Consider the following 25,083-nt stretch of genomic DNA (forward strand, 5'->3'; position numbering starts at 1 on the left):
TGCCTCTTGATGCACTACACTGTTTGCTCGTCATCAAAGCAGCCTGGTGATGACTGCAGAACGCGATCGAACTGAAATATCCATCGCCATAGCTACACGGAACGCTCTCTCCTTCCCCCATCCCTCCATTCGAACCGGTACCCATGGGAGAAACTCCTCCACCCGCCTTTCGAATAGCGTGCGCCTTCTCGAAAGCCCCCGATTCGCGTCCTTCAGATCGACATGAGCAACCTCCCGGCTAGGGCAAACGAAAGCCCATCCTACGACTTTGGGTCTCAGGCTCAGATCACCTCGTACCCTACGCAGACCAAGATCATATCTACCGTCGCCTTGCTGATATTGGGATACTATGCCCTATCCTTCTTCGACGCCTGGCCGTCCACAATCAAGCGATCCATCTACGAAGTGGTTTTATATCTTATCCCGTCTCCTCTGCTTTACGCCATGCAATATGGTTTGGTCCGCCTTGGGCACCTAGCTCCGGAAGAAGCAAAATTCAAGCCGGCCAACTTCGGGGACATGCTTGCAAAACAAGAGGCAGTGCGGAGGATATTTGGACAGCCACAATTACCCCTGGCACTGCGGAAGGTGAGGACTCTGTCGGGTCCCTTGATGTCCTTGGGCAGTGATATCGGGCCTCCCGGTCTGGGCAACTGGGACAATTCCTGCTATCAGAACAGTGTCCTCCAAGGGTTCGCCTCTCTGCCAGCATTTTTCGAGTACATGGTGGAGAGTGAGAAGTTGTGCGACACATATGACATATCTGCGCCCACCCACCGAGCCCTGGTCGCTTTTCTTGAGCAACTGGCGGATTCGAGTTGTCGGACGACCGTTCTTTGGACCCCCAGAGTGCTGAAATCCATGGATAGTTGGCAGCAGCAGGATGCGCAAGAATATTTCTCGCGGGTTCTTGAAGCGGTTGAGAAGGAGGCGAAACAGTATTCACAGCGCCTGAGACGTTCTATCACCGCTGGTCTGCAGTGTCTAGAGACCGTGGAACCATCGGACGCCACCACCCGGGTGGTCCTGGAAGGGCAGACTGCAGTACGACAAGGGCGCAGTGTCGGTCGCGCCGGTTCATCCTCAAACCTACCACGGCACGAATTGCGCAATCCCATTGAAGGAATGACCGCACAGTGCCTCGTATGTGAGACTTGCGGTTTCACCGAAGGTCTCTCCCTCACCCAGTTCAATTGTCTGACATTGAATCTTGGGCTGCAACTTGAAAGCAATGTCGAGGCCTTGCTCGATGAATTCACCGCACCAGAGGATATTGAGGGAGTCGAGTGTGAAAACTGTACACGACTAGCGCGAGCTGAGACAGGCACCAAAGCCACAGAGGTTTCCAACAAGGAAGCCGTGGAATCAAGTAACGACGCGGAAAAGAAGATCCAGTCCGTCCTGCGCACCAAAGCAAAACAGATCACTGTCGGACGTCTACCCAAGGATCTGGTTTTGCACATCAACCGAAGCATTTTCGATAACTACGGGAATCAACTGAAGAACACGGCACCGGTCAGCTTTCCGGCAAGATTAGACTTTTTGAGTAGATGGTGTGCTCCACTTGACGCCAAAGATAATGCGGTTGAGGCCGTTTACGAGCTGAAATGTGTTGTCACACATTACGGTAGCCACCATGATGGCCACTACATTGCACTGGGAAAGCGAAATAAGGACTGGTTTTCCTTCAACGACGAGAGAGTGACCAAGATCTCCGAGGACGAAGTGCTGGCCCGTGGGAATGCTTTCATGCTATTCTACGAAGCCGCATCCTCCCTGCCTACACTAGGACCACACAAGGAGGTCGCGGTCCAGGAGATGGCGTCTCCCATCCGTACCGAGCTTGACATGGAGGAGGTTGAGGCTGGATTTCCGCGGACTCTCCGAGGGTCAGTCCAGGACCAGATGAACGCACCGGAAGATATAATGGGCAAACTTTCCGATGATGATATACTTGGGTCATCTTCTGAAACCGCCATCGACAGCGACGCTTCGCCAGACACGACACCTGCGTCGTCTGAGAGCAGCTCGCCTTTCAAGACTCCGGCTCAAGTCCATGACACGCAACACGGGTTGATATTCCCCGCCATGAAGACGGCAACTGATGTACCGGATCATGCGCAAGACGCGCATGCCACAGGATCACCGGTCGTGTCAGTACTTTGACCTGAGCAGGTCGTGACGATATTATGATTATGACAGAGAACAAACAGCATGATACCCAATGAGCGAAGCATTTGATTCTTGCATAGATAGGACCACATTTCGAATAGCATCGGGCATCCCACGTCCTTTTCCGGGCCTCGATCGGCTTGGACGATGGGCCTTGCACATTCACTACACCAGTACAGGGTGCCTCTCCCTATGCCGATGCCATCGGGTTGATGTATTTTCCAGAAAAGGGCTGTTAGTCAGTAAATAACCTCAGAAAGATTTACATAAGCAGCCGTAGCGGGCCATCGACGCCGTGGTTCATGCGAGTCTTTCGTCATTGGACATAGTTCATCAAGACTCTTCTCAGATGAAGCCCGGTAGAGGCAGATACAATGCATCGGCGCCCATTTTATTGACCATGGATCCCTGAGTGAGCCATCCGTCTCCCTTCCTCACTCGCGACGACATGTCGAACCCGAATGCTGCCCCTCAATTGAGCCACAGTATTGGCGACCGCATCCACGATGATGTATGTCCCACCACAGATGTTGGGCCAACAATCTAACACGAGTCGTTGTGGCAGTTTCACCATAGCGGCTCCAGTAGTGAAGACGAATACAATCGAAAGATCGAGGTGAGTTTTCCCGTGTCATCAGACCTCACCAGATGGCTGAAGAATCCTCTACACAGGTTGTCTTCGACACCGAAGGAGCGCGCCGCCGCAAGTCGTCCACCGTCCTCCTTGAAACCCCCACGGTGGAAAGGCCCAAGAGACACACACCTGGCCGCTCAATGTCACAATGCCTCGTCCACAAGCTTGTCGAGAAGAGCTCCCTCGGTCAACAACCGAAAGTCGAGTCCCAACTGGAACAGATCGACGAGGTCGAACCGGAGGCTAAATCGGGCCAGAATGACTGGGATTCGAGCAAAGACCTCGTGCGCACGACGCAATCTCGCCTGCTCACGAAGAAGCAGTTGAGCGACATGGCTATCAGTGTACGCACCCTTGCGAAGAGACTGGGCAATCTCAAGGTCAAGCTGAAAGTGCGGGCGATTTTCCTGCTCACAAAGATCTATGACAAGACGTTGATCGTCAAGACGCGGGAGGTGACGCGATGGCTGTTGTCCAAGGATAGGTCTGTGCCCTATATCGTCTACGTCGAGGATAATTTGAAAGAGAACCCGACCTTCGATGCCGAAGGCCTTGTCGCTGAAGACCCCAGCTTTGGAGACCGCCTCAAATACTGGGACACGGAGCTGGCTCGGAGACATCCGCACACCTTCGACTTTGTCATTACCCTCGGCGGCGACGGCACCGTTCTGTACGCGAGCTGGCTGTTTCAAAGGGTGGTGCCGCCCGTCTTGTCGTTCGCGCTGGGCTCGTTGGGCTTCCTCACGAAGTTCGACTTTGAAAACTACCAGCACATTCTCTCACAAGCGCTCAAAGACGGCGTGTCGATCAGCCTGCGATTACGATTCGAAGGCACGGTCATGCGGTCCCACAAACGCGACGACGACGCCGAGCACCGCGACATTGTGGAAGAGTTGATCGGTGAAGAGGCCGATGATCGAAACACGCACAAACCCGACCGGACGTTCGAGATCCTCAACGATATTGTCGTGGACAGGGGACCTAACCCGACCATGTCTACGATCGAGCTCTTTGGAGATGAAGAACACCTGACGACGGTACAAGCGGACGGAATCTGTGTGGCCACTCCCACCGGTTCGACCGCGTACAATCTTGCTGCTGGTGGATCGCTGTGTCACCCGGAGAATCCGGTGATCCTTGTAACGGCTATCTGTGCTCATACGCTGTCGTTTCGCCCGATCATTCTCCCAGACACCATCGTGCTTCGATTGGGCGTGCCGTATGACGCAAGGTCGAATTCCTGGGCAAGCTTCGATGGAAGAGAAAGGTATAATGCAAAGGCCTGGTTCTGTAGCGGGACCGAAACTGACAGGAATGACAGAATCGAACTCTTCCCCGGCGACTATGTGACAATCTCGGCCTCGAGATACCCCTTTGCAAACGTCATGCCTCCGGGGCGTCGAAGTGAAGATTGGGTCAACAGTATATCCCGAACATTACAATGGAATTCTAGACAGCGACAGAAGGCGTTCCACGAATGGGAGGAGAAGACTATACACAATGATCGACACATAAACAAGAAAGAAGCGGATTTGACAGGGTGACCCCGACCCAGGCGGGGTTTGCCTTGCAATGGACATGCACTTCCTAGACATGGATCGTTGAGACGGTCCAAAAATGATGGAGGCAGTGTCCATGCTGGTCGAGAACGGTGGTCAGGGCTGAGATGTTCAGGGGAGATCTGCTACTACCAGCACAGAAGCCAGCTTAGCCACCTTGACCAAAGTATGTGAATGGTGCTGTACCTGCCGGCTCACTTCATACCGCACTTCAAATGGCCTCAATCGGAAATATGTAGTCATCCATATTCCTAGCTTGTGGGCAGCTGGAATCTCCCAACTTGATAGCTGTGGTATGCGAAGATTTCCTGCCTGTCTGCTGCATACACGAACCCTTGCCGTCCCGGTCAGCGAAGCATCCAGTATCATCAAGTTGACGATGTCGCTAGCGAGGGGTATAGAAAGCTGATGGGGAAGGTGGAGCGAGGCATTTCCCCGCAGAGCGAACTCGGAAAACATTCCTTTCTCGTTCTGAGATCAGTGAATCGCAATTCGTACCTTGAACATAATTACGGGGGAGTACTCCGTACTCCGTACATAAAGTACAGTACTCCGTACCTCGTCTACCAAGCCATGCTCGTGAACACCACACACCTCGCTTTTCCACGCAATGTCGCTAAGATGATATAGAACTCAGTGCTTGCTCTACTGCTTCCGCCCGTAGAGATCAATGGCCGCCATTCCCTCCTCCCTGACGAACTATCCCCCCAGTCACACCTCGTCCCCCTCCAGGCATCTCTCCCAGTACTCCGCCTCCTCATCGGCCACGACAATCGCACCTGATCGTAGCGACCGCCCTTCCTCAGGCACACCGACCTCCATAACCTCCACTTCCACACTGCGCTATCCGTCCACCAGGAAGACCATCTACGACCGCAACCTCAACCGCTCGCGCAATGCCGAATTGTCAAGATCCAGCTTCGCGTATCTGTTCATGGAGATGGTCTCTTATGCGCACAAGAGAGTTAAGGGCATCCAGGACTTTGAGAAAAGATTGAACGAGCAGGGCTATCCCCTGGGTGTCAAGTTGTTGGATCTCCTGCTTTACAGGGCGACTCCAATGGGCGGGTCCAGTACCAGTGGAGGAGGGAGCAGCGGGAGTGGTCGAGCGGATTCCAATCGACCATTGAGGCTGTTGCCGCTGCTGAACCTGCTGACGACGAAGTTGTATCCGTTGTTGTTCTCGCGGCCGGCGGATAGTCTAGAGCAAAGCACGACGAACCCCGGAGAGTATATGATCATCGACAACACGCCGTTGACGAATCAGTATATCTCGGTACCGAAGGAGATGAATCAACTGGCGGTTGCGGCGTACATTGCCGGGATCATCGAGGGGGTTTGCGATGCGGCGGGCTTCGCCTGTAAGGCCAGCGCGCATAACACCAGCACGGACGTGTGGCCTAATCGGACCGTGTTTCTCATCAAATTCGAGGAATCTGTGCTCGAGAGGGAGAGGGAACTGGAAAGGCAGGGTGTCAAGTGAGACGCAGGCCCGAGGGAGAAAACAGACAAGTGAGCACCGACGACCAGATGATGCAGTGGCGATGCAGTGAGCCGGTTGATCAACTGCGCCCAAAATAGACTGTCCGAGGAATGGTGCACATGTGCGTTGACTTGACAGACGACGCGGTACACTAATCACCTTGGTCACAAGCTCTACCAATTGGATCGGGCATGTTGTTCTCGCATCTCAGCACGGCGGTACATGCAGCAGTCCCCTCAGCTGCCCAGCGCCGGAAATCCAGCATCTGTGCGCAGGGAAGAATGTCAACTCGCTTCGGATAAGGCTCCATCCGCTATACCACACATCCCGTGTCTGGCTCCATCCGCTATACGATCCAGACAACGGCGCACAATCCTTCCCGCCTCGGCTGGTCTCTCAAACTTTGGCCCCTAGCGCACCTTTCGGATCCGGTCATGTATCCGTGTTCAGGATCGACTCATTATGAGTCTGCCGAAGCATCAAGTCTCAACCAAGACTGGCTTTGCAGCCACCACATTCGGACCGGTCTTGACAGATGTCATGGGACAAGGCATGGGCATTGGACTACGTCAGATGCAGTGGATCACAGAGCCAGGAGTGCTAGTGCTCCAGATAAATCGCTCTAGAAATCAGTCCATTTCAAGCTCGACAAGGCTAGAGTTTAGGCGTCACTCGCCAGGTTGGGGCGGTTTTTTTTTATGCGGCTATCCCGGATGGTTCAGTATATTGAACACCAAGACTGAAGAGCAGATTGGCAGTCAAAGATGAACACGGATTCGGTGCAACCTTGGTAACCTTGATCCCGGCACATGAAACATTGTACTAGCCGGCCTCGGCCGGTCGTCTGGGAGTTTTCGAGGCTGGGGTCCTTGCATTTGAGCCCGATCCTCGAGTGAAGGTGTAAGACGAGGACATAAGTCAATTATAATCAGGGACGGCGAAGGAAAGCCTGGCCAAGACAATGGCACTAGTAGTGGTAGTAGCATAATGATGCTTGTGTACAAGAGGTTGCACCCTTCCAGGGGTTTAGTCTTATTTGTAGTTACTGTATTCGAGCGCTATGTCCATTCGTGTGGCTACGGCTATAGCTACGAGTTATGCTATGACGAACTCGAATCCACGGTCTCAGTTGAGAAACCTACCCATTGGACAATCCACGCTCGTCACCGTCCACTACTGTACTTTGTCAGCGACGATATTTACAGCAACTGTACGGAGTACTCTGTACCCACCGACACGCCTGGGATGGGACGATCGTAGAAGCAGCCACGAATGCAGAAGCAACCATGTATCAGCCCCTAGGCCGGTCATCCACGTAGACTGGACGGTAGAATACGGTCTGGTCACAGCGTGGTTGCAACATTTTAGCTGTCTGTCGATATGTACTCCGTATGTCTATCCAGCTATCTGCTTGGCTAATTAGCTATCTGCTCGAGTGCCATCATGACCGCGACCGCGAGCACGCTCTTCTCATGCACATGGCGCAAAGTCCTCTGTTTATGAATCACATCATGTATCCCATCCGAGGCTCTCCTGGTGAAACTGACCATCTGACCCTCTTACCATTTCGCACAGCTCCTTGCTCGAACTATAGATTAGATGTGTATACGTACGTACCATACCATATCTATGCCCATTTATACCCTCACCGTCGCTCTTTGCCACAGTAGTGAACGTCTACTCTCTGGTTCTCTACAGCGGAAAAGGCGTATATAGGGAGCTTGGTCGTTGGTTTTACCCCGCAGACACCAGAATTCATGTCCGAGTTAGAACTCCTCGGTTGAGGATATACAATATACAACATACAGTATGAAATACATGCGATATGGAATACATGCGATGTGGAATATAGAATGCTCGATGCTTACATGCGCAGTATAGGCATAAAGGCCAGTACAGTATCTTTACCACGACCACTCCAGCACCAGCACCAGTAATACACCCAAGCCAGAATTACAGTGCAGTGCAGAGCAGTGCAGAGCAGTGGGTAATCGAATTCGAACCATAGCGCTACTGTGCTGTAGTGCTACGCCGCCACAGAAACCATCTCGACGGCACAAACCCCCAAGGCGGTCTTGGTCTTGGTCTTGGTCTTGGTACCGAGATCAGGAGAAGGGTTCCCATTCCTGTTCCCATGGATTGCTCCGTCCTCGTACTCGTACTCGTACAGTCGAGGTTGAGGGCGAGGAGGTGTCTGCGTCTGTGGCTTCGTCTGCGTCTGCGTCTGTGGCTTCGCCGGACAAAGCGGATCACACAGGGCGATTTCCATATCCATACCCATATCTATGCCCGAGACGGGACCGTGGCCACTCACGCCTGGTGAAGATAGTCGTGGCATTAGTATCGCATATCGCAATCGCGTATCGCGTATCGCAGATGGCATCAAGGGAGAGAGGAGCAACTTACCGTATCCATACGTGACTACCCGTGGTTGTACGCAAAGGTCGAGATCCGCAGCCAGAGGGGTCGTTCGTGGATATGGATTTCTGGGGGAAAGGACGAGGACAAGTGGGTAGGCAGCGTGTATCGGACTCGACTTGAGCAAGAGAAGGAGAGGGACGAGAAGGAGCAATATTATCATCCACATGATCGGCTACCGCCGTCACCACCGTGGTGGTGGTGGCCTCGTCTCTGGGCAGTCCTTTCCTGCGACCTTCGCCGTGGATGCTGCCTCCGCTCGGGGCTAGAGCGTGGCGTCGGGCGTCCGGATCGACAGCCTTGGTATGCTTGCGTCGAGGACGTCGCTTGTTACGCGGTTGCGGAGACGGCAGCGGAGGAGAGACTGGCCCCAGGCTGAAGTGGACGACTTTACATCTATGCTTCCTTTTCTCGGGACGACGGTCGACGGTTGCGGTTGCGGCTGTGGCTGCGACTGCTGCTTTGACCGGGCGAGTTTGATAGCTGGATCCTGTACGTTGAACAAAGGTCAGCGCAGTTTCTGATACTCATGGACAAGGGGGTCGAGGTATACCTCTAGAAGTCATTTCGTGTCGTGTGGAGGCGGAAGCTGAAGTCGGGTATAATATATTTGATTGTATTTGGTGTGTGCGGTGAGGTGTGTGTGCAAGGCTTTACTCTATCTTCTGTGTCTGTGGACTATTGGGGTAATCGTGGTAGAGTCTAGCATGGCGCAGATGCGAGAATACGAATTGCTGAAGCAGCAGCCTTTGGTTATACTTCAATTCAAGGCTTCAAACAAATGGCATTTAGGTGCAGGTCGTCGATAGTGATGCTGATGTTTTTGGGAATCAGGGACAAGCAAAGATGTACCGTTGTGACAACACGAGTGGCCATATCAATAACAGATAGTGAGGCAGGGTGCCAGGGACGGAGTGACGGTATGTAGGCAGCGACGAAGAGTGTGACATGAGGGACTTGCGGATAGAAGCGTCTCACCCACGAGATGAGTCGAGACGAGTTCCGAGCGTGCGAATCGAGCGTCCAACGGTCAGAAGCGGATAGACCAACACCAGCTCCTGGCAATGTGTTCGATCTTCTCAGAACTCTCAGCTTTGAGAGCGTAACCACAGACGAACTGGGAGTGTACGCCATGATGCGGAATGAGGTTGATATAAAACAATGTCCGACTCCTGCGGCTATCCACTTACCTTTGCGGGCCACTCTTTTCGAGAATGGTTGGGGCAGATTGATATCAGCCTCGAAACACATACTGGGGTCTTTCGTCGGGTCGCCATTCGTTCGGGACGAGATCAATTCCAGTGTTCTCGCAGTCACATAGGACTCCGCATAGAATGATATTGTCTTCGAGTAGCGGCACAGCTCAAACATGACATGAGTACCTTCAATTGACTGCCATATCACATCGATTGCGACAGCCTTGTTGAAACAGACACATGGGCTGCCATGCTGTCTGCGAATGAGGAACCTGCTCGGGAGGTAGCTACCTCTTATGTCCAGGCTTCCTTGATCATCAACTGATTTCTGTTTTGCTCTGGATCCTCAAGCTCTGACACCGTCTCTGTGGCGGTAGTCGTCGCGTTCTCTCGGGTCTCGCTCGTATGAATGGTCTCTCTTCCGTCTTCGAGGCGACCGGGAACGAGATCGTGATCGAGAGTATGAGCGTTTCCGCCTGTCTTTATCCGGATCTCGCCTGCGGCCTTCATCTCTCCGATCCCGGCTTCTGTCTCGGGAACGATATGAGTCTCGATACTCATCTCTGTCGCCCTCCCTGTCCCTATCATAGTCTGGACCTCTCTCGCGTCGTGATGCAACAACACTCGCATTTGCACCCGTTGGGCCAGGCGTCCCTCCGCTTCGGTGATCATCAGGTAAGAACCGCTCGTCGACGCCTCTCATGACGGAATCACCGTTCCTACCAACGCCAGATCCACCGCCACTTCCTCGCCATCTCTTTACGTCCTCACCAAATCGGCCCGTGTCTTCGTTCTTCATATCCGTGTACCTCGTTCTTCCTTTCTTGCCTAGTTTAGTCATGTCACGTATGCGCATGTATTCTGGTAGCGCGGACTTGTCAGATACTTGGTCTTCGAAGCGTGCGCCCATGACGTCTCGTCTCTTCAGGATTTCCGCTGCTTCGTCGCCTTGGAAGAATGCACCTTTGTGGTGGTACCGAGCTAGGTATGAAGCTTCATGGCGATTCTCCTCGCGCTCGGCCTTTTGTTTCTCGAGATATTCTTTATCTTCTTTTTCACGTTCTTCCGCAGTAAGATTCCGCCGCCGTTCGATTTCTTCGATTTCCTTCTCTCGTGCGATCAGGGCCTCGCGATCTCGCTTCAGACGCTTCAACTCGCGGAGTTTCCAGGCTTGATACTCGCCTTCAGGGTCGAGGCCGTCTGTGTCATCTACCATCGATTCGGGGAGGACGTCGTCGTCATCGTCCCATGCCTTCTTCCCTTGCGCGCGAGCAATTGCATCTCGTTCGAGTTTATCTTTTATAAGAAGTTCTGCTTGTGCAAGCCGCCGTGCTTGTGTGTCCATTTCGGAGTCGGGAGCAGGCGTGCCATTTGTGATCGCTTCGGGTGTAGCATTGGAGGCTTGTGGGGTAGCTGATAGGTTTCGGTCTGATTTCTTGATAAACGTAGGACGTTGGAACTTCCGCCGAGGGGCGTCGTCTTCGGAACTTTCCTCTTCTTCGTCCTCTTCTTCGTCCTCTTCTTCGTCCTCTTCTTCGGATTCGTCTTCGGATTCGTCTTCCTCGTCTTCAGACTCCTGTTTGATGTCTGTTTGCCTTGCAGTGTCCGACCGCGAGCCTATAGCTGGAGCCTTGTTCTGTGGTGTTCCCACTTTGGGCGCCGTGGCAGTGGTGCCATCCTCGTCGTCTGTAACAAATCCTTCCTCATCCTCATCCTCGCTCTCTTCCTGTCTCTGTGCCTGGGGCTTTGCGGGCTGCGGTCGGGACGGCTGCGGTCTTCTCTGCGGTGGTTTCTGACTTGGCTGCTCCTCCTCTGATTCTTCTTCGTCAGAGGATTCTTGCTCCGCAACTGGCTTGCCCGGACGATACCTTCCAACGGGTCTTGCGGGATTTGCAGTGAACCGCTTCGCGGGATTGGGCATAGGCGGTGGCATGCTGAGAATGCCCTGCAACCAGCAGGCGGACTAGACTTCAGAAATGTGTGGTGTTGACTCTACCAGTCACAGCAATCGTAGAGTCTGTACTCCGTAGGCCGTTTGCCATCGGTTGCAGATACGGCGGAGTATGCAGCACATCGAGTACTACGTCACAGCAGACAGTCCGTGCTCAACCAATTTACAGCCGAATGGTTTTGAAGCTCCAACGACAGTCTGTTTGAAACTCGTCTCAATCTCATGTCACTTCACACTTAATCCCCATCAGCTGAACATTGCTTCAGGGCGCAGCCATCTGTGCAGGGATATTCAAACGCAACATACGCCCATCTGAAATCAAGTGAGCATGCTTTACCTCATCAAGTGGAGACAAGCTCGCATGCCGTGAGAAGTTTCACGGTTTGTCAACCGGACTTCACGAAGTCAAGGTAAAGGAGTCACAGATGCCGTGCAGGAAGGACGCAAGTGATGCTGGCTCGTCTGCGGCTCCTGCCCTCCCAATATCAAGCTGCGACTCTGTTGCCTTTCCATGCCATTTGACCACCCCTCCGCATAGCACAAACATCACCCGGACGCAGAACCATTTGCTTGTTTGCCGCACTTGACAATCCTATCTCTGCTCTCAGTCTCCTTTTCGTGCAAACCTGCATCATTCCCAAGCTTGAAATACCAAAATGTCCGCCTCCACTCCTGTACCCCAAGATCAGACCTCCACGCCTGCAGCAATGACATCTTTTCGATCGCAGATCATCGGCACCTGGGATCTCGTCTACTACATCGCCATCAATCCCGAGGATCCAGACGACATTGTCTACCCCATGGGCAATGAGGCCAAAGGACAAATCATGTACAGTAGCGACGGGTACATGGCGGCTCTGCTACAAGAGGGGAACCTGAAACCCTTCGAGCACCACTGGAAACACGGCAACACCGAAGAACTGGCTACTGCCGCGAAGAAGACCATGGCGTACGGCGGTCCATTCTACCTTGACGAGGACCCCGGCAAGCCCCAGACGATCGTCCACCACGCCCAAATCAGCATGCATCCGAACTTGATCAATACCTTGCAAGTCCGCCAGGCGGAGCTCATCCAGGAAGACGGCCGCGAGTGCCTCATTTTGGGACCTGAATCTCCGACTGAGTGGGAGGGAACCCAACGCCTTCTGCGCCTCAAGTGGCGGAAGCGATCTCAGAACAATGCGACGAAGGCCCCCCACGATGCTAGAGAGTTGAAGCTGTGAAGGGATGGAGGTTGGCCAGAAAAGCAAGGTGCCAAACGGATCACAACAAATTCGCACACACGAGGCTCTTCGTGCAGTAATTCCACAAATATCTGAGACAGAGCCGACCTGTGAGCAAGCACGGCATTCTGCCAATTATGCGAGAACTACAGCTGTGGCTCATCGTTGGTTTGTGGCTTGCGAACGAACTGAAGGGGAACCGGTAGTCCTTACTCCGTCATACCAAGAAAGACTGGAGTGACTCGGAGTCGTAGAGGGATCCCTACTCGGTCAGAAACATCGGATAGTGCCTTGTCTAGTTGCTAATTAATTACTTGCAACGACAGTCATAATGCGATCCCAGCTGGCGAACATGATTCCCCTTCACTACGCCCGTGGAGTAAGGACCAACCCATGGAGTGATGGAATGTATTACATGTCATCGTATCCGAGCAAGAGGGTTCCGGAGTCTGTCTCTATCAGCCTCAACAGCATGCATCATTTGAATCTGACGGTATTCTGCATCGTGTTCTCAAATCTTCATAAAGCACATTCAGGTCGTCCATCTAGTTTTAGCCATTCATCCATCCACCCATTCTTAAGCCAGTCCGTGACCCGCGCCATTGATTGGTAACGCCGGGCTATGCTCCTGTTGGATCCAGTGCTGGTATCCTCCGTATTCCGACGAAGCCTGCGGATTGCTCAAGTCCGTCATTCAATACTCGACCTTTTTTAACGCCTTCTATTGCCGGCTGGACTCTGAGCACACCACCTCTCGCTGTCGCTCTTGCTTCTCCTCTCTCGAACCTCGATGTTTATAACTACCGCTAATTGCGAGACTCACGCGCCAAGAGTCATTCTCCCTTCGACATGGCCGTGCTCCTCTCCGTCCACGAGCAGATAATGCAAAATGTCACTCAGACTCAAGACACCCTTGAGCACGTTGCTGTCATCCACAACCATCATGCGGTGCACACGGCTCTTCTTGATCGTTTCAAAGATGGTGTCTAGGCCGTCGTCGATGCTGCAGCAGTATATGCCCGGATGTGTGGCAGAGCGAGCACTGAGCGCACGCCCAACAGTCCAGGTCAGATTGCCGTAGTCGCCGGATTTGAGGATCTCGATCACGTCGACGGCTTCAAAAACATTGAGAAGGACGCCTATCAAGAAGGTACATTAGCAGGACTTAGTTCCGGTGAAGCCTTGTAGGAAAGGATGAGGTGCTTACCCTCCGTCGTCACTACAGGCACGGAACTGATATTCTTGGTGACCATGATGTCGACCACGTCCAACACACTGCTATCCATACTACACCTCACAATCTCCGTGTAGGTGCCCAACTTGATGACTGCAAGTGGTTTCTTCAACATGTCGGTTTCTTTCACGTTCATGGCAATAAACTTGAGAATGCGGTATTGTGTTATTACCGACGTGACCATGGTGCGCTGTGTGTCGGAATCATAGGACACGAGAGGTATGCGACGAGCCCGGGAGACCAGCTGCTTCCGTAACGCGTCGTAGAGGATCGCTTCTGGAGAGGCGCTGACAGTTTCGGGCGCCCGGACATTGAGGACTTTCTCGACGTCTAGCACAAGACGAGTGAGTCAGCGAGTGGATTAGGTCAGGTTGGACATGGCCCATAGACAGGGACAGAGAGCGTACCTTTCAAGTCACTGAGAAGGAGTTTGTCGACATCCTTCAGCTTATCGGCGTGGAGATTGTAGTATCGCACGACGTTGAGGTAGTCATTCACCGTCAAGAGACCGGCATAGGTGGAGGTATTCGAGTCCCATAGCGGCGCAGAGACGATGCCTTCCAGGAAGTTAGTTCGACTGCCTCGTTTCATCCGTCCGGTCTTGCGACTCGAGACATACCGCACTGTACCATAATCTGCAGACTCTCCTTGACCGTAAGCCCGACGTCCAGCTCTATCAGTCGGAAACTCAGTGGCAGCACGTCATAGCACTTGCGCGCGCGGAGGAAATCCCGGCACGCTTGTAGCCCGGCTCTTTCATCTCGGTCTATCTGACTTTCAGGCTGAGGCCGCGACGGAGGTGCCGAAGGTTGCGGCGCTGGTTTCGGACGGAGGAGATCTGCAGGGCGCACGAATGTGGCCTGGGAATCGTAGCTAGAGTGAGAAGAAGGAGGAGTGCTATGTTGAGAGCGCGTCGGCTGATGCTGTTGCTGATGAGGCCCGCTGGGCTGGCCGTATGGCGGGGTAGGCGTCTGCGCCGGTGTCACCTCTGTATCTTCTGACATGGCGATCGACCACACTGCATGGTTTTGTGTTTGACAGGTGTATTGCTCCGGCGCGCGTGACGGTAGATTTTCTTGTTGCTTCGACAAAGGACGATGGACGAGGAAGAGTGGGGAGAAAACGTGGGAGAGCGGGCAGTCTGCTCAAGTCAAAGCTGGAGGAGGGAGAGGAAAGTGGGTAGGGCAGAGCGGGTCGAGGCGAGAAAGTGAAGTGAAGGAGAAGTGATCGTCGGTCACACAACGAGAGGCCGTTGAGCACAACTACGTATGCAAGGAGCCTTACTCTGCAAAGCATAAAGTACTGTACTACGTCGGTCTCGTATTGGCGAGCTGCCTGCCATGCTCCGTCGCTCCCGTTCACGGTTACTCTGTACAGGGCTGCCAGCCCGGAGACTTGATCCGACTCGAAATGGAGGGAACCCGGGAGAGAGGGGTGACCGGTTCACCAAGAATCGGTGGCTTAATTAATAGTCAGAAGCTAAAATAGCATGTGAAGATCAGCCGAGAACGCAGTCCACCAGAGGTTGGAGGTCACAAGACAAGATGCCTGTTCCTGTTCCTGTTCCTATTCCTGTTCCTATCATCTATCTGGTCTTCGGTGCCTGTGCCTGTGCCTGCGCCTGTGCCTACGCCCGTGCCTGGTCTATTGAATCGCTTGAAGTGCCATGGACGCCGCCAATCACTAGTAGTATTCCTTCTAAGCAGACGACTGGCCCGCTTCCGCTTCCCGCTCAGCCAACGACTTCTCGTCTCCTCCCTTAAGATACCCTTCGTACTCTCCGATCCTCTTCCCGCCCTTCTCCCATCGTGCCCGGTACTGTTGCCGCTTCAGCTCGCACAAGTCATTGAGCGCCGGCCAGTATATCTCGTGGTCGTACTCAAATTCCACCAGTCCACCACTCTCCTTCAGCAGCTGCTCTCGAGGTACATGGATGCCCGAGTCCTCGTTGAATTTGATCTTCTCACGCGTCAAAGGGTCGATAAATGGAGTGATCAGCTTGAAGAAACCCCAGATGTAGAAGGGCACATTGGTCACCAAAGCCCTTCCGAGCCGCTCCGGATAGTGGTTCTGTAAAATATTGAGCGTTTGCTTGCCCTGCGACAAGGTTGCCCCTTGGCCGGACTTGGTCTCTGCAAAGTTGATGAGCAATGCCAAAGTCTCCTGCCCGCACGGCATCATATCAATCGATCGCTCAAGCATGAAGACCAAATGCTGAATCTGCCTGTCGCTCCGCTCGGTGTTCTGTTTGGACGGCCGCATGTACTGGCATGTTCGGCCTTCGTTGTCCCACCCCAGAATCAGTTGCTTGCCAGTGGCATTCTCGATAGAGATATAGTCCTTTGTGTGTTTCTCGAGGCCATACTCGCGTCGCCATACCAGCGTATTTCTCAGTCGGGTCTCAGCTTGTGCCACATTCCAGTTTGTAGCTCTGAGATAGCGAAGCAGACATTCCCGTGTCAGGAACATGCGCTCCGAGTCTGTCATGGCTGTGGACTTGGATCCCTTGGCTGATGTCTCTGGTATCTCGGTCCATGCAGTCACATTCTTGTAGAGTGCGGCATATTTTGTCTCCTGTTCCGCCGTCAATGCTGGCCTCACGGCCGGCTTCGAGGTCTCTAGAGGCTCGGCTAACGGTGTTTTGATAAGACCATCAGCGGCGGTGCGAGGGAGGTTCAGCTTCGGAGCAGATGATGCGTTTTCGGGCTGTTTCTCTGCTTGGTTTCCGTTGGCGGCGACAGCAATCTCATTCGCGCCCTTGACATCGTGCACAGGTATATCTACCGCCTGGGTTGTGTCGTCCTCAATTTTCACCTGCCCGACTTGTGTCGCTAGATCCGCAGCCGCCTTTTCGGGATCGGCAGACCCAGTTCGTAATGTCGCATTGTTTGCCACATCTACTGCCATATTGTGGGATTGTCGAATGAGCGATGCGCCAGAAGAATCAGGTGGTCCGGCAGACCGTGGAAAGATGAAGCTCACATTACGGCTTGAGATTGTTGGGGAAACTGAGAAGCCACGATCGGAAACCCCTGTGCCGGGCAGCCTGATGAAATCAATTTCACCGCTTGACTTATGTAAGCGCTGAGGATTGTCCAGTCACCCACCAGTCACCCAGTGGCTGCTGGTGGCTGCTGGTGGCTGGGTGCGTGGGCGCCCAGCCATGTGGAGCCCACAGTAGTCGACCTGCCCCGCTGTGAGGCTGGAGCTTCAGCCACAACATCTGTTCGCATTCCTCGAAGTGCTAGTCCTCGACGATACCCATCGCAGTCGACGATTATAACCATCCTAGCTGTCCTGCTGCGCGAGCACGAAAACATCCCCTCCACCATGTTGTCACGCGGCTTCTCTACCCACTCCAGTAAGCGGTTTCATGTGGACATCCTGCCGTGCGAATCGAGCAAGCTGAAGGCCAGCCTCCAAATCTCGCTTCCCCTTACTCTTTACTCCGTATTCTCTTTTCAACTCCCCTCATGACCTCGTTTAAGTCGGCCTATGACTGCTCAAATATCCCGGCCTTGCAGCTCTTAATCAGCTAAACTCAGAATATGTACTAAAGTGGGAAAGGCAAGCTCGCGGCTTCCTGCAGTAGCCCATGTGCTCGCTCACCGGCTCTGACCTCTTCACTCCCATGGGCTGTAGTCGAAGCAAGCAACATGCTGCCAATTCTGGCCACTGACCAGTCGAGTATGTCAGCACGGTCAAACTTTCAGGTCGTAAGACCTCCGGTGATCACTGCCGATTTCCACCAAGCTCGAGCGTCAGCCGCGAGTTTCCCCATGATTAACTCATCAAGCACTCAAGCCATTCATTCTTTTAAGGCACGCTGCTCTGGCCGGCTCCTCTTCCCCATCCTCACTTCCCTTTCAGGCGAGCATTTCCGATACCTTCGCACCTCAGCAACGTCCCATGCAACGTTCAAGAGTTGTTGGACCACGAAAGTAGCAGTCATCCTGCGTTGAGAGCGCTGCGAGCGCGTGAGAGGTGCCAATGAGTCTGCTTTTGGAGCTTGTAGACTAATTCGACCGCGGACCTAATCGTGCAGAGTCCTCAAACCTCGAGCCACGTGAAGCCACAATGCCGAAACTGAGATGTCCCAACAACCAAGCCAGACTTTCTCCCCTGAGCAGTTACGAGACTTTCAGATTGTCGCTAGAATATCATCATGCCTGTCATTGGCGGGCTCGTCTTTTACGATAACCAGCTTCCTCAGCTATCCGCCGCTACGGAAACCCGTCAACCGGCTTGCGTTCTCCATTGCTGTCGCCAACTTCTTTGGATGCCTCTCGTACAGTTGGGCTCAGGCCCCCATACACGCTGGACGGAATTCCGCTTGGTGCCAGACCCAAGGGTTCCTTCTCACTTGGTTCTTGATGACAGACCCCTTACTTGTGCGCTTTAGCCCTATGCACCCGTCTATACGGTGTACTTGGACCAATTGATCTAATTTGTACTACAGGTGATGATAATGGCGTTTAATGTCTTTCTGACTGTTCGGACCAAACGGAATGCGACAGAATTGAGAAAGATCGATTTTGTTGCGGTCTTATTAGCATTCATCTTACCTTTCATTCAAGCTTTCACCTACTTGTTCTGGAGGCCGAACGGCAAGACTGTCTACGGCCCGGCGACACTTTGGTGTTGGATTGCTAAGGAGTCCGCGATCATCCGGCTGGTGGCCTTCTTCGTGCCAATATGGTGAGCTTCATTATCAAGAAGCCTTCTCAAGGAACAGTTTCTAAACTAGGTCAGGTGTTTCGTTTCTATCGCCATCTTCTTCCTCGCTCTGAGCGGCAAGCAGATCCTTCGTGTTCGTAATAGCGTCAAGTCCGCCAAAGCCCAATCCGCTCTACACAGGGAAGAGCTTGCTCTAGGCACCGACGGCTTTCCTGTGCCACGAGAGCGCCGATTCTCAAGTTTCGCGCGAGCTTTTATTGGGCCCACTGTAAGTTTAGAATCAGGAGGATCAGTAGTGACAGCCACGAACGGCGAGCAGAGCTCACAGCTGCCATCCCCTCAATTCAAAGGACTCGAGCCCCTTTCGCCACTCGCACCGATTCAATCGCGCGAGCTCCTGGACCTAGAGCGGCAGCTACAAGGAGGCCCCTACGCACAAGAATCACTATACCAAACCACAACTTCCTCATCACCGTTCGGCACTTGGCACCCGACCTCCCCTGCTGGTACTCTGGGCCGTTCGCCTTCCGATCAACCAATACTGCAAAACAGCGAACAGATTTCTTCGCGACGGTCGTCTTCCCGCTTCGACAGGATTCACTGGAAATACGCAAAATTTGCTCTTCTGTGCACGCTTGTTTTGTTTGTGACCTGGGTACGTCTCGTCTACCCCAGATCTGCCTTAGCCTTAGTTCCGATGCTACCCAAAATCTCCGTTTTGGAACCTGAAGACACCGATGGACACGAATTGAGCTGTGAATTCTGACATTAATGCGAACGTTGCTCACAGGTCCCTATAAGCGTTAACCGCGTCTACAATATCGCCGCTCCCAACAAGGCGATCTATGGCCTCTATCTCGCTTCCGCCGCCTGCGTTCCGCTGCATGGTTTTGGCAACTTCTGTATCTACCTATCAATCAGTTGGACCGAGTGTATAGAATTTATCACGTGTTCAGGTGATCGGCATTCGAGACGACCTTCAGTTTCACGGGTGAAGGACGGCAATAGGAGTAGATGGAGAGAGACGGTGATGAAATGGGGAACCACGAGGAGAGGAATCGACCGAGACCAATTCGAGGTAAACCTCCGAAGAGAAAGCCGAGCCGGAGAGGGATGACGGTAGACTTGGGCGTCAAGCGAGCGAAATGAGCGAGCATCATCTTATGAGCAATTCGGAAATCCAGAGTCTTCCAACTCGCAATTGGCGCATACTGACTCGATATCAAAACGTGCAAAGGGAGTGGATGTTCTGCGTACACAGTAGAATCTCCATCCACACATGATTCGAGGGCAACCCTGGAATTACGAGTGTCTCTGAACCGGTCATGTAGAGCTGGCAAGTGACTTCCTCGCTGCTAATTGCCACAGTCCTCCTGCAGAAGATTTGCAAAACCCAGATGGAAAATATCCGCACGCAGGCCCGTGGTCTTGAAGATTACAAGCGTGAGCGATGAGCCCAGTGGAGGCTGTGAAGCCATACCTGCCGTGACGTGATCATTCGTACCATTGTGGCCCCCACATGAGATCTCTCCCCACATGTAAACACGCCAGACTTGAAGCGGCTAGCCTGTAACGCCCTATCTTGGCAATTAACGCGTCGGAAAGTCGCGTCGACTTCACATTTCGTCAAAGCAGTCTATGATGAACCACAATCAGTCCTCATCCCGACTCTCCATCAACAGCGCAACGTATCAGCCAACATGACCGAAATGAAAGAAAACCTCAATGCACGCTTCGATCCTGCAGGCAATGGACTCGCTCCAGACATCCTGGACGTCCTGCAATCAGTACTCCGCGTCCACTCCCTAACCGCAGACGAGTTGTTTATAAAATGGGAGGTCTACTGTTTGAAGATGGGCAGCGAGGAGACGAAGTTGGATCTCGAGACCGCGCGCATGTTCGCGAAAGACGTGCAAGACTCGGTCGAGCGAGGAGAACGGGCACAACAATCGGGACCCAAATCCGCAGTCAAGCAAGAAAGGAAAAGTAACGTGCACGCTACTCCTCGGACTAATGGGAAAGCGGACGTCTTCGGCATGTATGTGGCAGTCATGCTCCTTTCGTGGCGTCGTCGAAAATAATGCTGACAGAGACAGGCTCGATGAACTCACGCCCAATGCACACCCACGACGAAATGGCAGCATCAAGCGAAAATCGGATTTCGACACTCCAATGCCCCGGAAGGTCAGTCGGCCTGACATGAAGAAGACTCCAAGCAAAACTGGGAAGACAGATGGACTGGCGGGAATACCCTTCTCCGAGCGACAGAATCCAGGTCAGACCATTGAGACACTCAACGAGCACCTCTCGGCGGCTGAAGCACCAATTGCGCCTTTCTCGCAAGCACGCGTGAAACTGGTCTCGGGGACCGACTACAAAAAGTTCGAATACAGGCCGATGGCGATGCACCTTTCGGAGGCATCGGAAATGCTTGATGAGCGCATCGACAATTTCCTGGCTATCATTCAAAAGGCTTACAACCTGGAAGACTCTTCTTTCGGCAATGCTGCCGCGCAAAGTACCAGCGAGATTGTTGCAGTAGGCCGGATCGCATGCGACACTGCTGAAGGCAAACTGAATGCAGCATCACTAGTGCTGGAGATGTCGAGACGAATGGGGGCAGGACTCCGCGTGCCGCTGAAAGTTGATGCGCTACCATCCTACCAATTCTTCCCGGGCCAAATCGTTGCGTTGCGAGGCACGAATGCTTCTGGCCTCTACTTCTCCGTCAAGGAAGTGCTCTCAATACCAAAGCTTCCTATGCCCGCTTCCTTGCCGAACAACATCGAGACGATCAATGAGAGACTGGAGGTTTCGGAGGATTCGACATCGTTGCCTCTCAACATCATTGTCGCCTCCGGTCCGTTTACCGCCGAAGACAACCTGGACTTCGAGCCTTTCCAGGCGCTGTGCGACAAGGCTGAGGAATCAATAGCCGATGCTTTGATACTGAATGGCCCGTTCCTTGACATCGAGCATCCAATGGTTGCCTCTGGAGATTTTGAGATGGGTGATGCGCAGGGCCTGGACCACGAAGCCTCGTTGGCGGCATTGTTCCAGAGATGGATATCCGCACCTCTCCAACGGCTCTGCTCAGCTGTACCGAGCGTCACAATCATCATGATCCCTAGCGTTCGCGACGCCTTGAATAAACACGTCAGCTGGCCACAAGCACGACTTGTAAAGAAGGACCTTGCTCTCCCCAAACAAGTCACCATGCTTCCCAATCCGTCGTTCATCTCGCTGAACGAGGTCGTATTCGCCGTCTCCTCCCAAGACATTCTATACGAGCTCAGTCGCGAGCAGCTGTCACATGGTCCGGCGCCTGACCTATTGACGAGATTGCCAGGCTACCTGATCGACCAGCGGCATTTCTTCCCCCTTTACCCACCGATGTCGAGAGGCAAGTTGTCCAGCAACGGCATCGTGAAAGCCACAGGTGCATGCCTGGATCTCGGCTTTTATAAGCTTGGTGAATGGATGCAAGTCAAGCCCGATGTGCTGATCTTGCCGAGTATGTTGACGCCGTCCATCAAGGTATGTTTGGAGGCCTGGATCCGCCTGAACTCCGATTGCTCTTCTGCGGCGATTGCTGACATGGTGTTGCAGGTCGTCGACAGCGTGATGGTGATCAACCCGGGCCAGCTGTCCAAACGCAAGGCCGCCGGCACATATTCCCAAATCTCACTGCGTCCGCGTGTCTTGTCCGAGGAGGAGAAGGCAGCCCGGACCGTCACCCATGACGTTTTCGAGCGCGCTCGAGTCGATGTCGTAAGGATATAGTCACAAGCCCCGACAGGCAGTCTCCTCGCTAGTACCGTTGGCTGGTAATTCCCAAGCACGTCTTGGGTAGCGATCACGCTGTAAAGATAATGAAACATGTCATAATAACTTCGTCTTCAGTTCGCCGGGTCAGGCGCGCGATTTCCTTCATCTCATCATTTGGTCATTTCGTTCGTGCCTTTCGTTTCACGGTTCCCGTCTCATCACCGCAGGAGGAGCAATCCTGTTCGTCGCCCCTCCCTCCTCCTCCCCATCTCTCCGTGCTCAACAGCGGTGTTCTGGTTCCGCGGCACATCCGCCATCAAGCGATCCAAGCCCAGATCCCTCCAGATCGGCTCCCGCATGACTCCCGCGTGGCTTGCCTCGCCGGTCGGCTCACCACTGCCCATCGCCCCACCGCTCCCGCCAACCCCGCCCGCGACCGCGGACGCCGCACCGGCCACCATCACCCCCGGGGCTGCTGAAGTCTGGTTCAACGCGCGATTGATCCCAAACGCGGCGTGCATGTCTGGCACGACATCATCCTCGTCCTCGGGGTTGATCGGCATCAAATGCAGGGGGAGCGCGATCTCTTCGAACGGGAGGTAGTGGCCCGGCACAGCGGTCATGCCGCTGCCATCCGCGAGCGTGCCTCGACTGCCGTTGCTGTTAATGTTGGCGTTGGCGTTCGCGCCGCTGCTGGACTGTTGGGCTTGGGCTGTGGTTGAGCCGGCGGGTGCGAAGACCGTGGAGGAGGGGGGCCGGCAGAATTCTTCAAACACGTCCGCGAGCCGCGAGGAGCGCATGTGGATGTGTGTGGCGGAGGAGTCGCGCGACATGGTGCGAATGCGAATGTGGATGCGACAGCGGAGAGTCCTATTTGGTAGTCAGCGAGAACGAGGGCGCGTCAAGCTGAAGATTGAACAGTGGTGAACAAGCGTGGGGCAATGGGTAAACTGTGTAGATTAATTAATAAGTGATGGCTGACGTGGAAGGCGGAGATGTAAATATACGGTGAAGCAATGCGGGATAAGCGGACTCCTCGCTCTTTTCCCTTGTCGTGCTGGCATGGAGTACGGAGGACCTAATGAATTAATTCTTTCTCGAAGTGGCTCCCAGATCATTCTCCTTGCACTTTGGGGATCGAGCACTCTCATCGTGCCACTGTGACAGAGAGGCAGACCGAAGCAATGCCCTGCAATCTCTAACATTGGGCGCCCGCACCCTTCGCACTCCTAGCACTAAACACCGTGCAAGTCCTTATCGAAACAACATCATTCAGTCAATTCCTGACCCGCGGAAATTGTCTGGCTATTCGCAGTGTGCGAACTACTTATGGAAAAGAGCTCTTCTTCACAAGGTACCGCGCATCTCGCACCGACTTCGCACTACCCCGCGATCTCCACAGATCGCAGACCTTCAGCCGTGCATCATGTCTGCATGATAGAGCCTTGCATGACCCTTCTTCTGTTCATCGGGAGGTAGTACGTAACTGTTGGCTGACCCTACTCCGTGCTCTCTCTCCCTTTCTATCCCATTCATTTCCCCGACACACGTGGACCCTCGCCTCGTTGACTCCGTCTCCGTCTCCGTCTCCCCCTCTTTCCCATCCATCCCTAAGTGAACCATGCCCGGCCTTCGAGTCGCATTCACAGGCGGCTCCGGCAAAGTCGGCCGGCATGTGATTCAAACCCTCGTCAACCACGGTCACCAAGTCATCAACCTCGACCTAGTGGACCTCTCGTCCACCACGTCGGGGGACCCGGCCTTTTCAGCCCTCCAGAACGTCCATACGATCAAATGCGACCTCACGGACAGCGGCCAAGTCTTCAGCGCCCTCAACACGCACATGACCCTCGGCGAGCCGTTCCCAGCGGAGCCACCCCGCGCAGTCGACGCGGTCATCCACTTCGCCGGCATCAACAAGCCCATGGTCGTCAGCGACGGCGAGACCTTCCGCATCAACGTGCTGGGCACGCACAACGTCGTCGAAGCCGCCTGCAAGCTCGGCATCAAAAAGGTCATCCTGGCCAGCAGCGTGACGGTGTACGGCGTCTCCTTCGGCCAGGGCGACCTCGAGTACGCCAGCTTCCCCGTCACCGAGGACGCCGACACCAACCCGACGGACCCCTACGCGCTGTCCAAGCTCTGCGGCGAGAGGGTTGCACGCAGCTACGCCGCCCGCTTCGGCGTCGACATCTACTGCCTCCGGATCGGCCGCGTGTTCGAGCCGCACGAATACACCGCCGGCGACATGTTCCGCGGCTATGTGCGCGAGCCGGAGAAATGGTTCCAGCACGGCTGGTCGTACACGGACGCGCGGGACCTGGGAGCCATGTGTCAACGTGGGCTGATGGTTTCGGGCTTGGGGTTCCAGGTGTTTAACGCGGTGAACACCGCTATCACGAACGAGAGCCAGGATACGGCCGAGTTTCTACGCGGCTTGTATCCACATATATTGCAGACGAGGGGTTTCGAGGAGCGCGAGGCGCCTATCAGCAACAGGAAGATTCGGCGCATGTTGGATTTCAAGGACGAGCATGATTGGAGGGCGTACTTGACTGAATTATGATACGTATGGCACACTTTGGTATGGTAATGTAGGCGGATCAATGTATCGGCAGAATTTTCGATGCTCCATGTTTGTCTGGATGGTCTCGATGTTGCTCATCCGCTGACTAACGTCGTTGCCTACATGCTATCGTCTTCGATGGTGAATCCGCTGCTGATGGATACAACTTTACCTTGCGTATTCATAGGAGGCAGCGAAAGAT

General features: G+C 53.8%; 11 protein-coding genes across 11 annotated transcripts; 7 read left to right on the forward strand and 4 right to left on the reverse strand.

The window, feature by feature from the left end:
* Positions 1 to 222: 222 nt before the first annotated feature.
* On the forward strand, positions 223 to 2,166 carry G647_07827 (uncharacterized protein; the record flags this gene model as incomplete). Its single annotated transcript, XM_008732139.1, has 1 exon — positions 223 to 2,166. The coding sequence occupies one exon, from the start codon at positions 223 to 225 to the stop codon at positions 2,164 to 2,166; it is 1,944 nt and encodes a 647-aa protein (XP_008730361.1).
* Positions 2,167 to 2,620: 454 nt separating this feature from the next.
* Positions 2,621 to 4,350, forward strand: G647_07828 (uncharacterized protein; the record flags this gene model as incomplete). Its single annotated transcript, XM_008732140.1, has 4 exons — positions 2,621 to 2,683; positions 2,738 to 2,788; positions 2,845 to 4,073; positions 4,128 to 4,350. 4 exons carry the CDS (start codon positions 2,621 to 2,623, stop codon positions 4,348 to 4,350), a joined length of 1,566 nt encoding a protein of 521 aa, XP_008730362.1.
* A 685-nt stretch (positions 4,351 to 5,035) lies between these two features.
* On the forward strand, positions 5,036 to 5,848 carry G647_07829 (uncharacterized protein; the record flags this gene model as incomplete). The annotated part of the gene is made up of 1 exon (XM_008732141.1): positions 5,036 to 5,848. The coding sequence occupies one exon, from the start codon at positions 5,036 to 5,038 to the stop codon at positions 5,846 to 5,848; it is 813 nt and encodes a 270-aa protein (XP_008730363.1).
* A 3,960-nt stretch (positions 5,849 to 9,808) lies between these two features.
* G647_07830 (uncharacterized protein) lies at positions 9,809 to 11,395 on the reverse strand (the record flags this gene model as incomplete). The annotated part of the gene is made up of 1 exon (XM_008732142.1): positions 9,809 to 11,395. One exon carries the CDS (start codon positions 11,393 to 11,395, stop codon positions 9,809 to 9,811), a length of 1,587 nt encoding a protein of 528 aa, XP_008730364.1.
* Positions 11,396 to 12,069: 674 nt separating this feature from the next.
* On the forward strand, positions 12,070 to 12,636 carry G647_07831 (uncharacterized protein; the record flags this gene model as incomplete). Its single annotated transcript, XM_008732143.1, has 1 exon — positions 12,070 to 12,636. The coding sequence occupies one exon, from the start codon at positions 12,070 to 12,072 to the stop codon at positions 12,634 to 12,636; it is 567 nt and encodes a 188-aa protein (XP_008730365.1).
* Positions 12,637 to 13,455: 819 nt separating this feature from the next.
* On the reverse strand, positions 13,456 to 14,874 carry G647_07832 (uncharacterized protein; the record flags this gene model as incomplete). The annotated part of the gene is made up of 4 exons (XM_008732144.1): positions 13,456 to 13,775; positions 13,844 to 14,200; positions 14,278 to 14,427; positions 14,490 to 14,874. The coding sequence occupies 4 exons, from the start codon at positions 14,872 to 14,874 to the stop codon at positions 13,456 to 13,458; spliced, it is 1,212 nt and encodes a 403-aa protein (XP_008730366.1).
* A 694-nt stretch (positions 14,875 to 15,568) lies between these two features.
* G647_07833 (uncharacterized protein) lies at positions 15,569 to 16,777 on the reverse strand (the record flags this gene model as incomplete). The annotated part of the gene is made up of 1 exon (XM_008732145.1): positions 15,569 to 16,777. One exon carries the CDS (start codon positions 16,775 to 16,777, stop codon positions 15,569 to 15,571), a length of 1,209 nt encoding a protein of 402 aa, XP_008730367.1.
* Positions 16,778 to 18,338: 1,561 nt separating this feature from the next.
* Positions 18,339 to 19,299, forward strand: G647_07834 (uncharacterized protein; the record flags this gene model as incomplete). The annotated part of the gene is made up of 3 exons (XM_008732146.1): positions 18,339 to 18,568; positions 18,623 to 19,202; positions 19,240 to 19,299. 3 exons carry the CDS (start codon positions 18,339 to 18,341, stop codon positions 19,297 to 19,299), a joined length of 870 nt encoding a protein of 289 aa, XP_008730368.1.
* Positions 19,300 to 20,247: 948 nt separating this feature from the next.
* Positions 20,248 to 22,330, forward strand: G647_07835 (uncharacterized protein; the record flags this gene model as incomplete). Its single annotated transcript, XM_008732147.1, has 3 exons — positions 20,248 to 20,585; positions 20,644 to 22,084; positions 22,157 to 22,330. The coding sequence occupies 3 exons, from the start codon at positions 20,248 to 20,250 to the stop codon at positions 22,328 to 22,330; spliced, it is 1,953 nt and encodes a 650-aa protein (XP_008730369.1).
* A 203-nt stretch (positions 22,331 to 22,533) lies between these two features.
* Positions 22,534 to 23,148, reverse strand: G647_07836 (uncharacterized protein; the record flags this gene model as incomplete). The annotated part of the gene is made up of 1 exon (XM_008732148.1): positions 22,534 to 23,148. One exon carries the CDS (start codon positions 23,146 to 23,148, stop codon positions 22,534 to 22,536), a length of 615 nt encoding a protein of 204 aa, XP_008730370.1.
* A 788-nt stretch (positions 23,149 to 23,936) lies between these two features.
* On the forward strand, positions 23,937 to 24,881 carry G647_07837 (uncharacterized protein; the record flags this gene model as incomplete). Its single annotated transcript, XM_008732149.1, has 1 exon — positions 23,937 to 24,881. The coding sequence occupies one exon, from the start codon at positions 23,937 to 23,939 to the stop codon at positions 24,879 to 24,881; it is 945 nt and encodes a 314-aa protein (XP_008730371.1).
* Positions 24,882 to 25,083: the final 202 nt, after the last annotated feature.

Source organism: Cladophialophora carrionii, assembly GCF_000365165.1.
Source record: "Cladophialophora carrionii CBS 160.54 unplaced genomic scaffold supercont1.6, whole genome shotgun sequence".
NCBI lineage: Eukaryota > Fungi > Ascomycota > Eurotiomycetes > Chaetothyriales > Herpotrichiellaceae > Cladophialophora > Cladophialophora carrionii.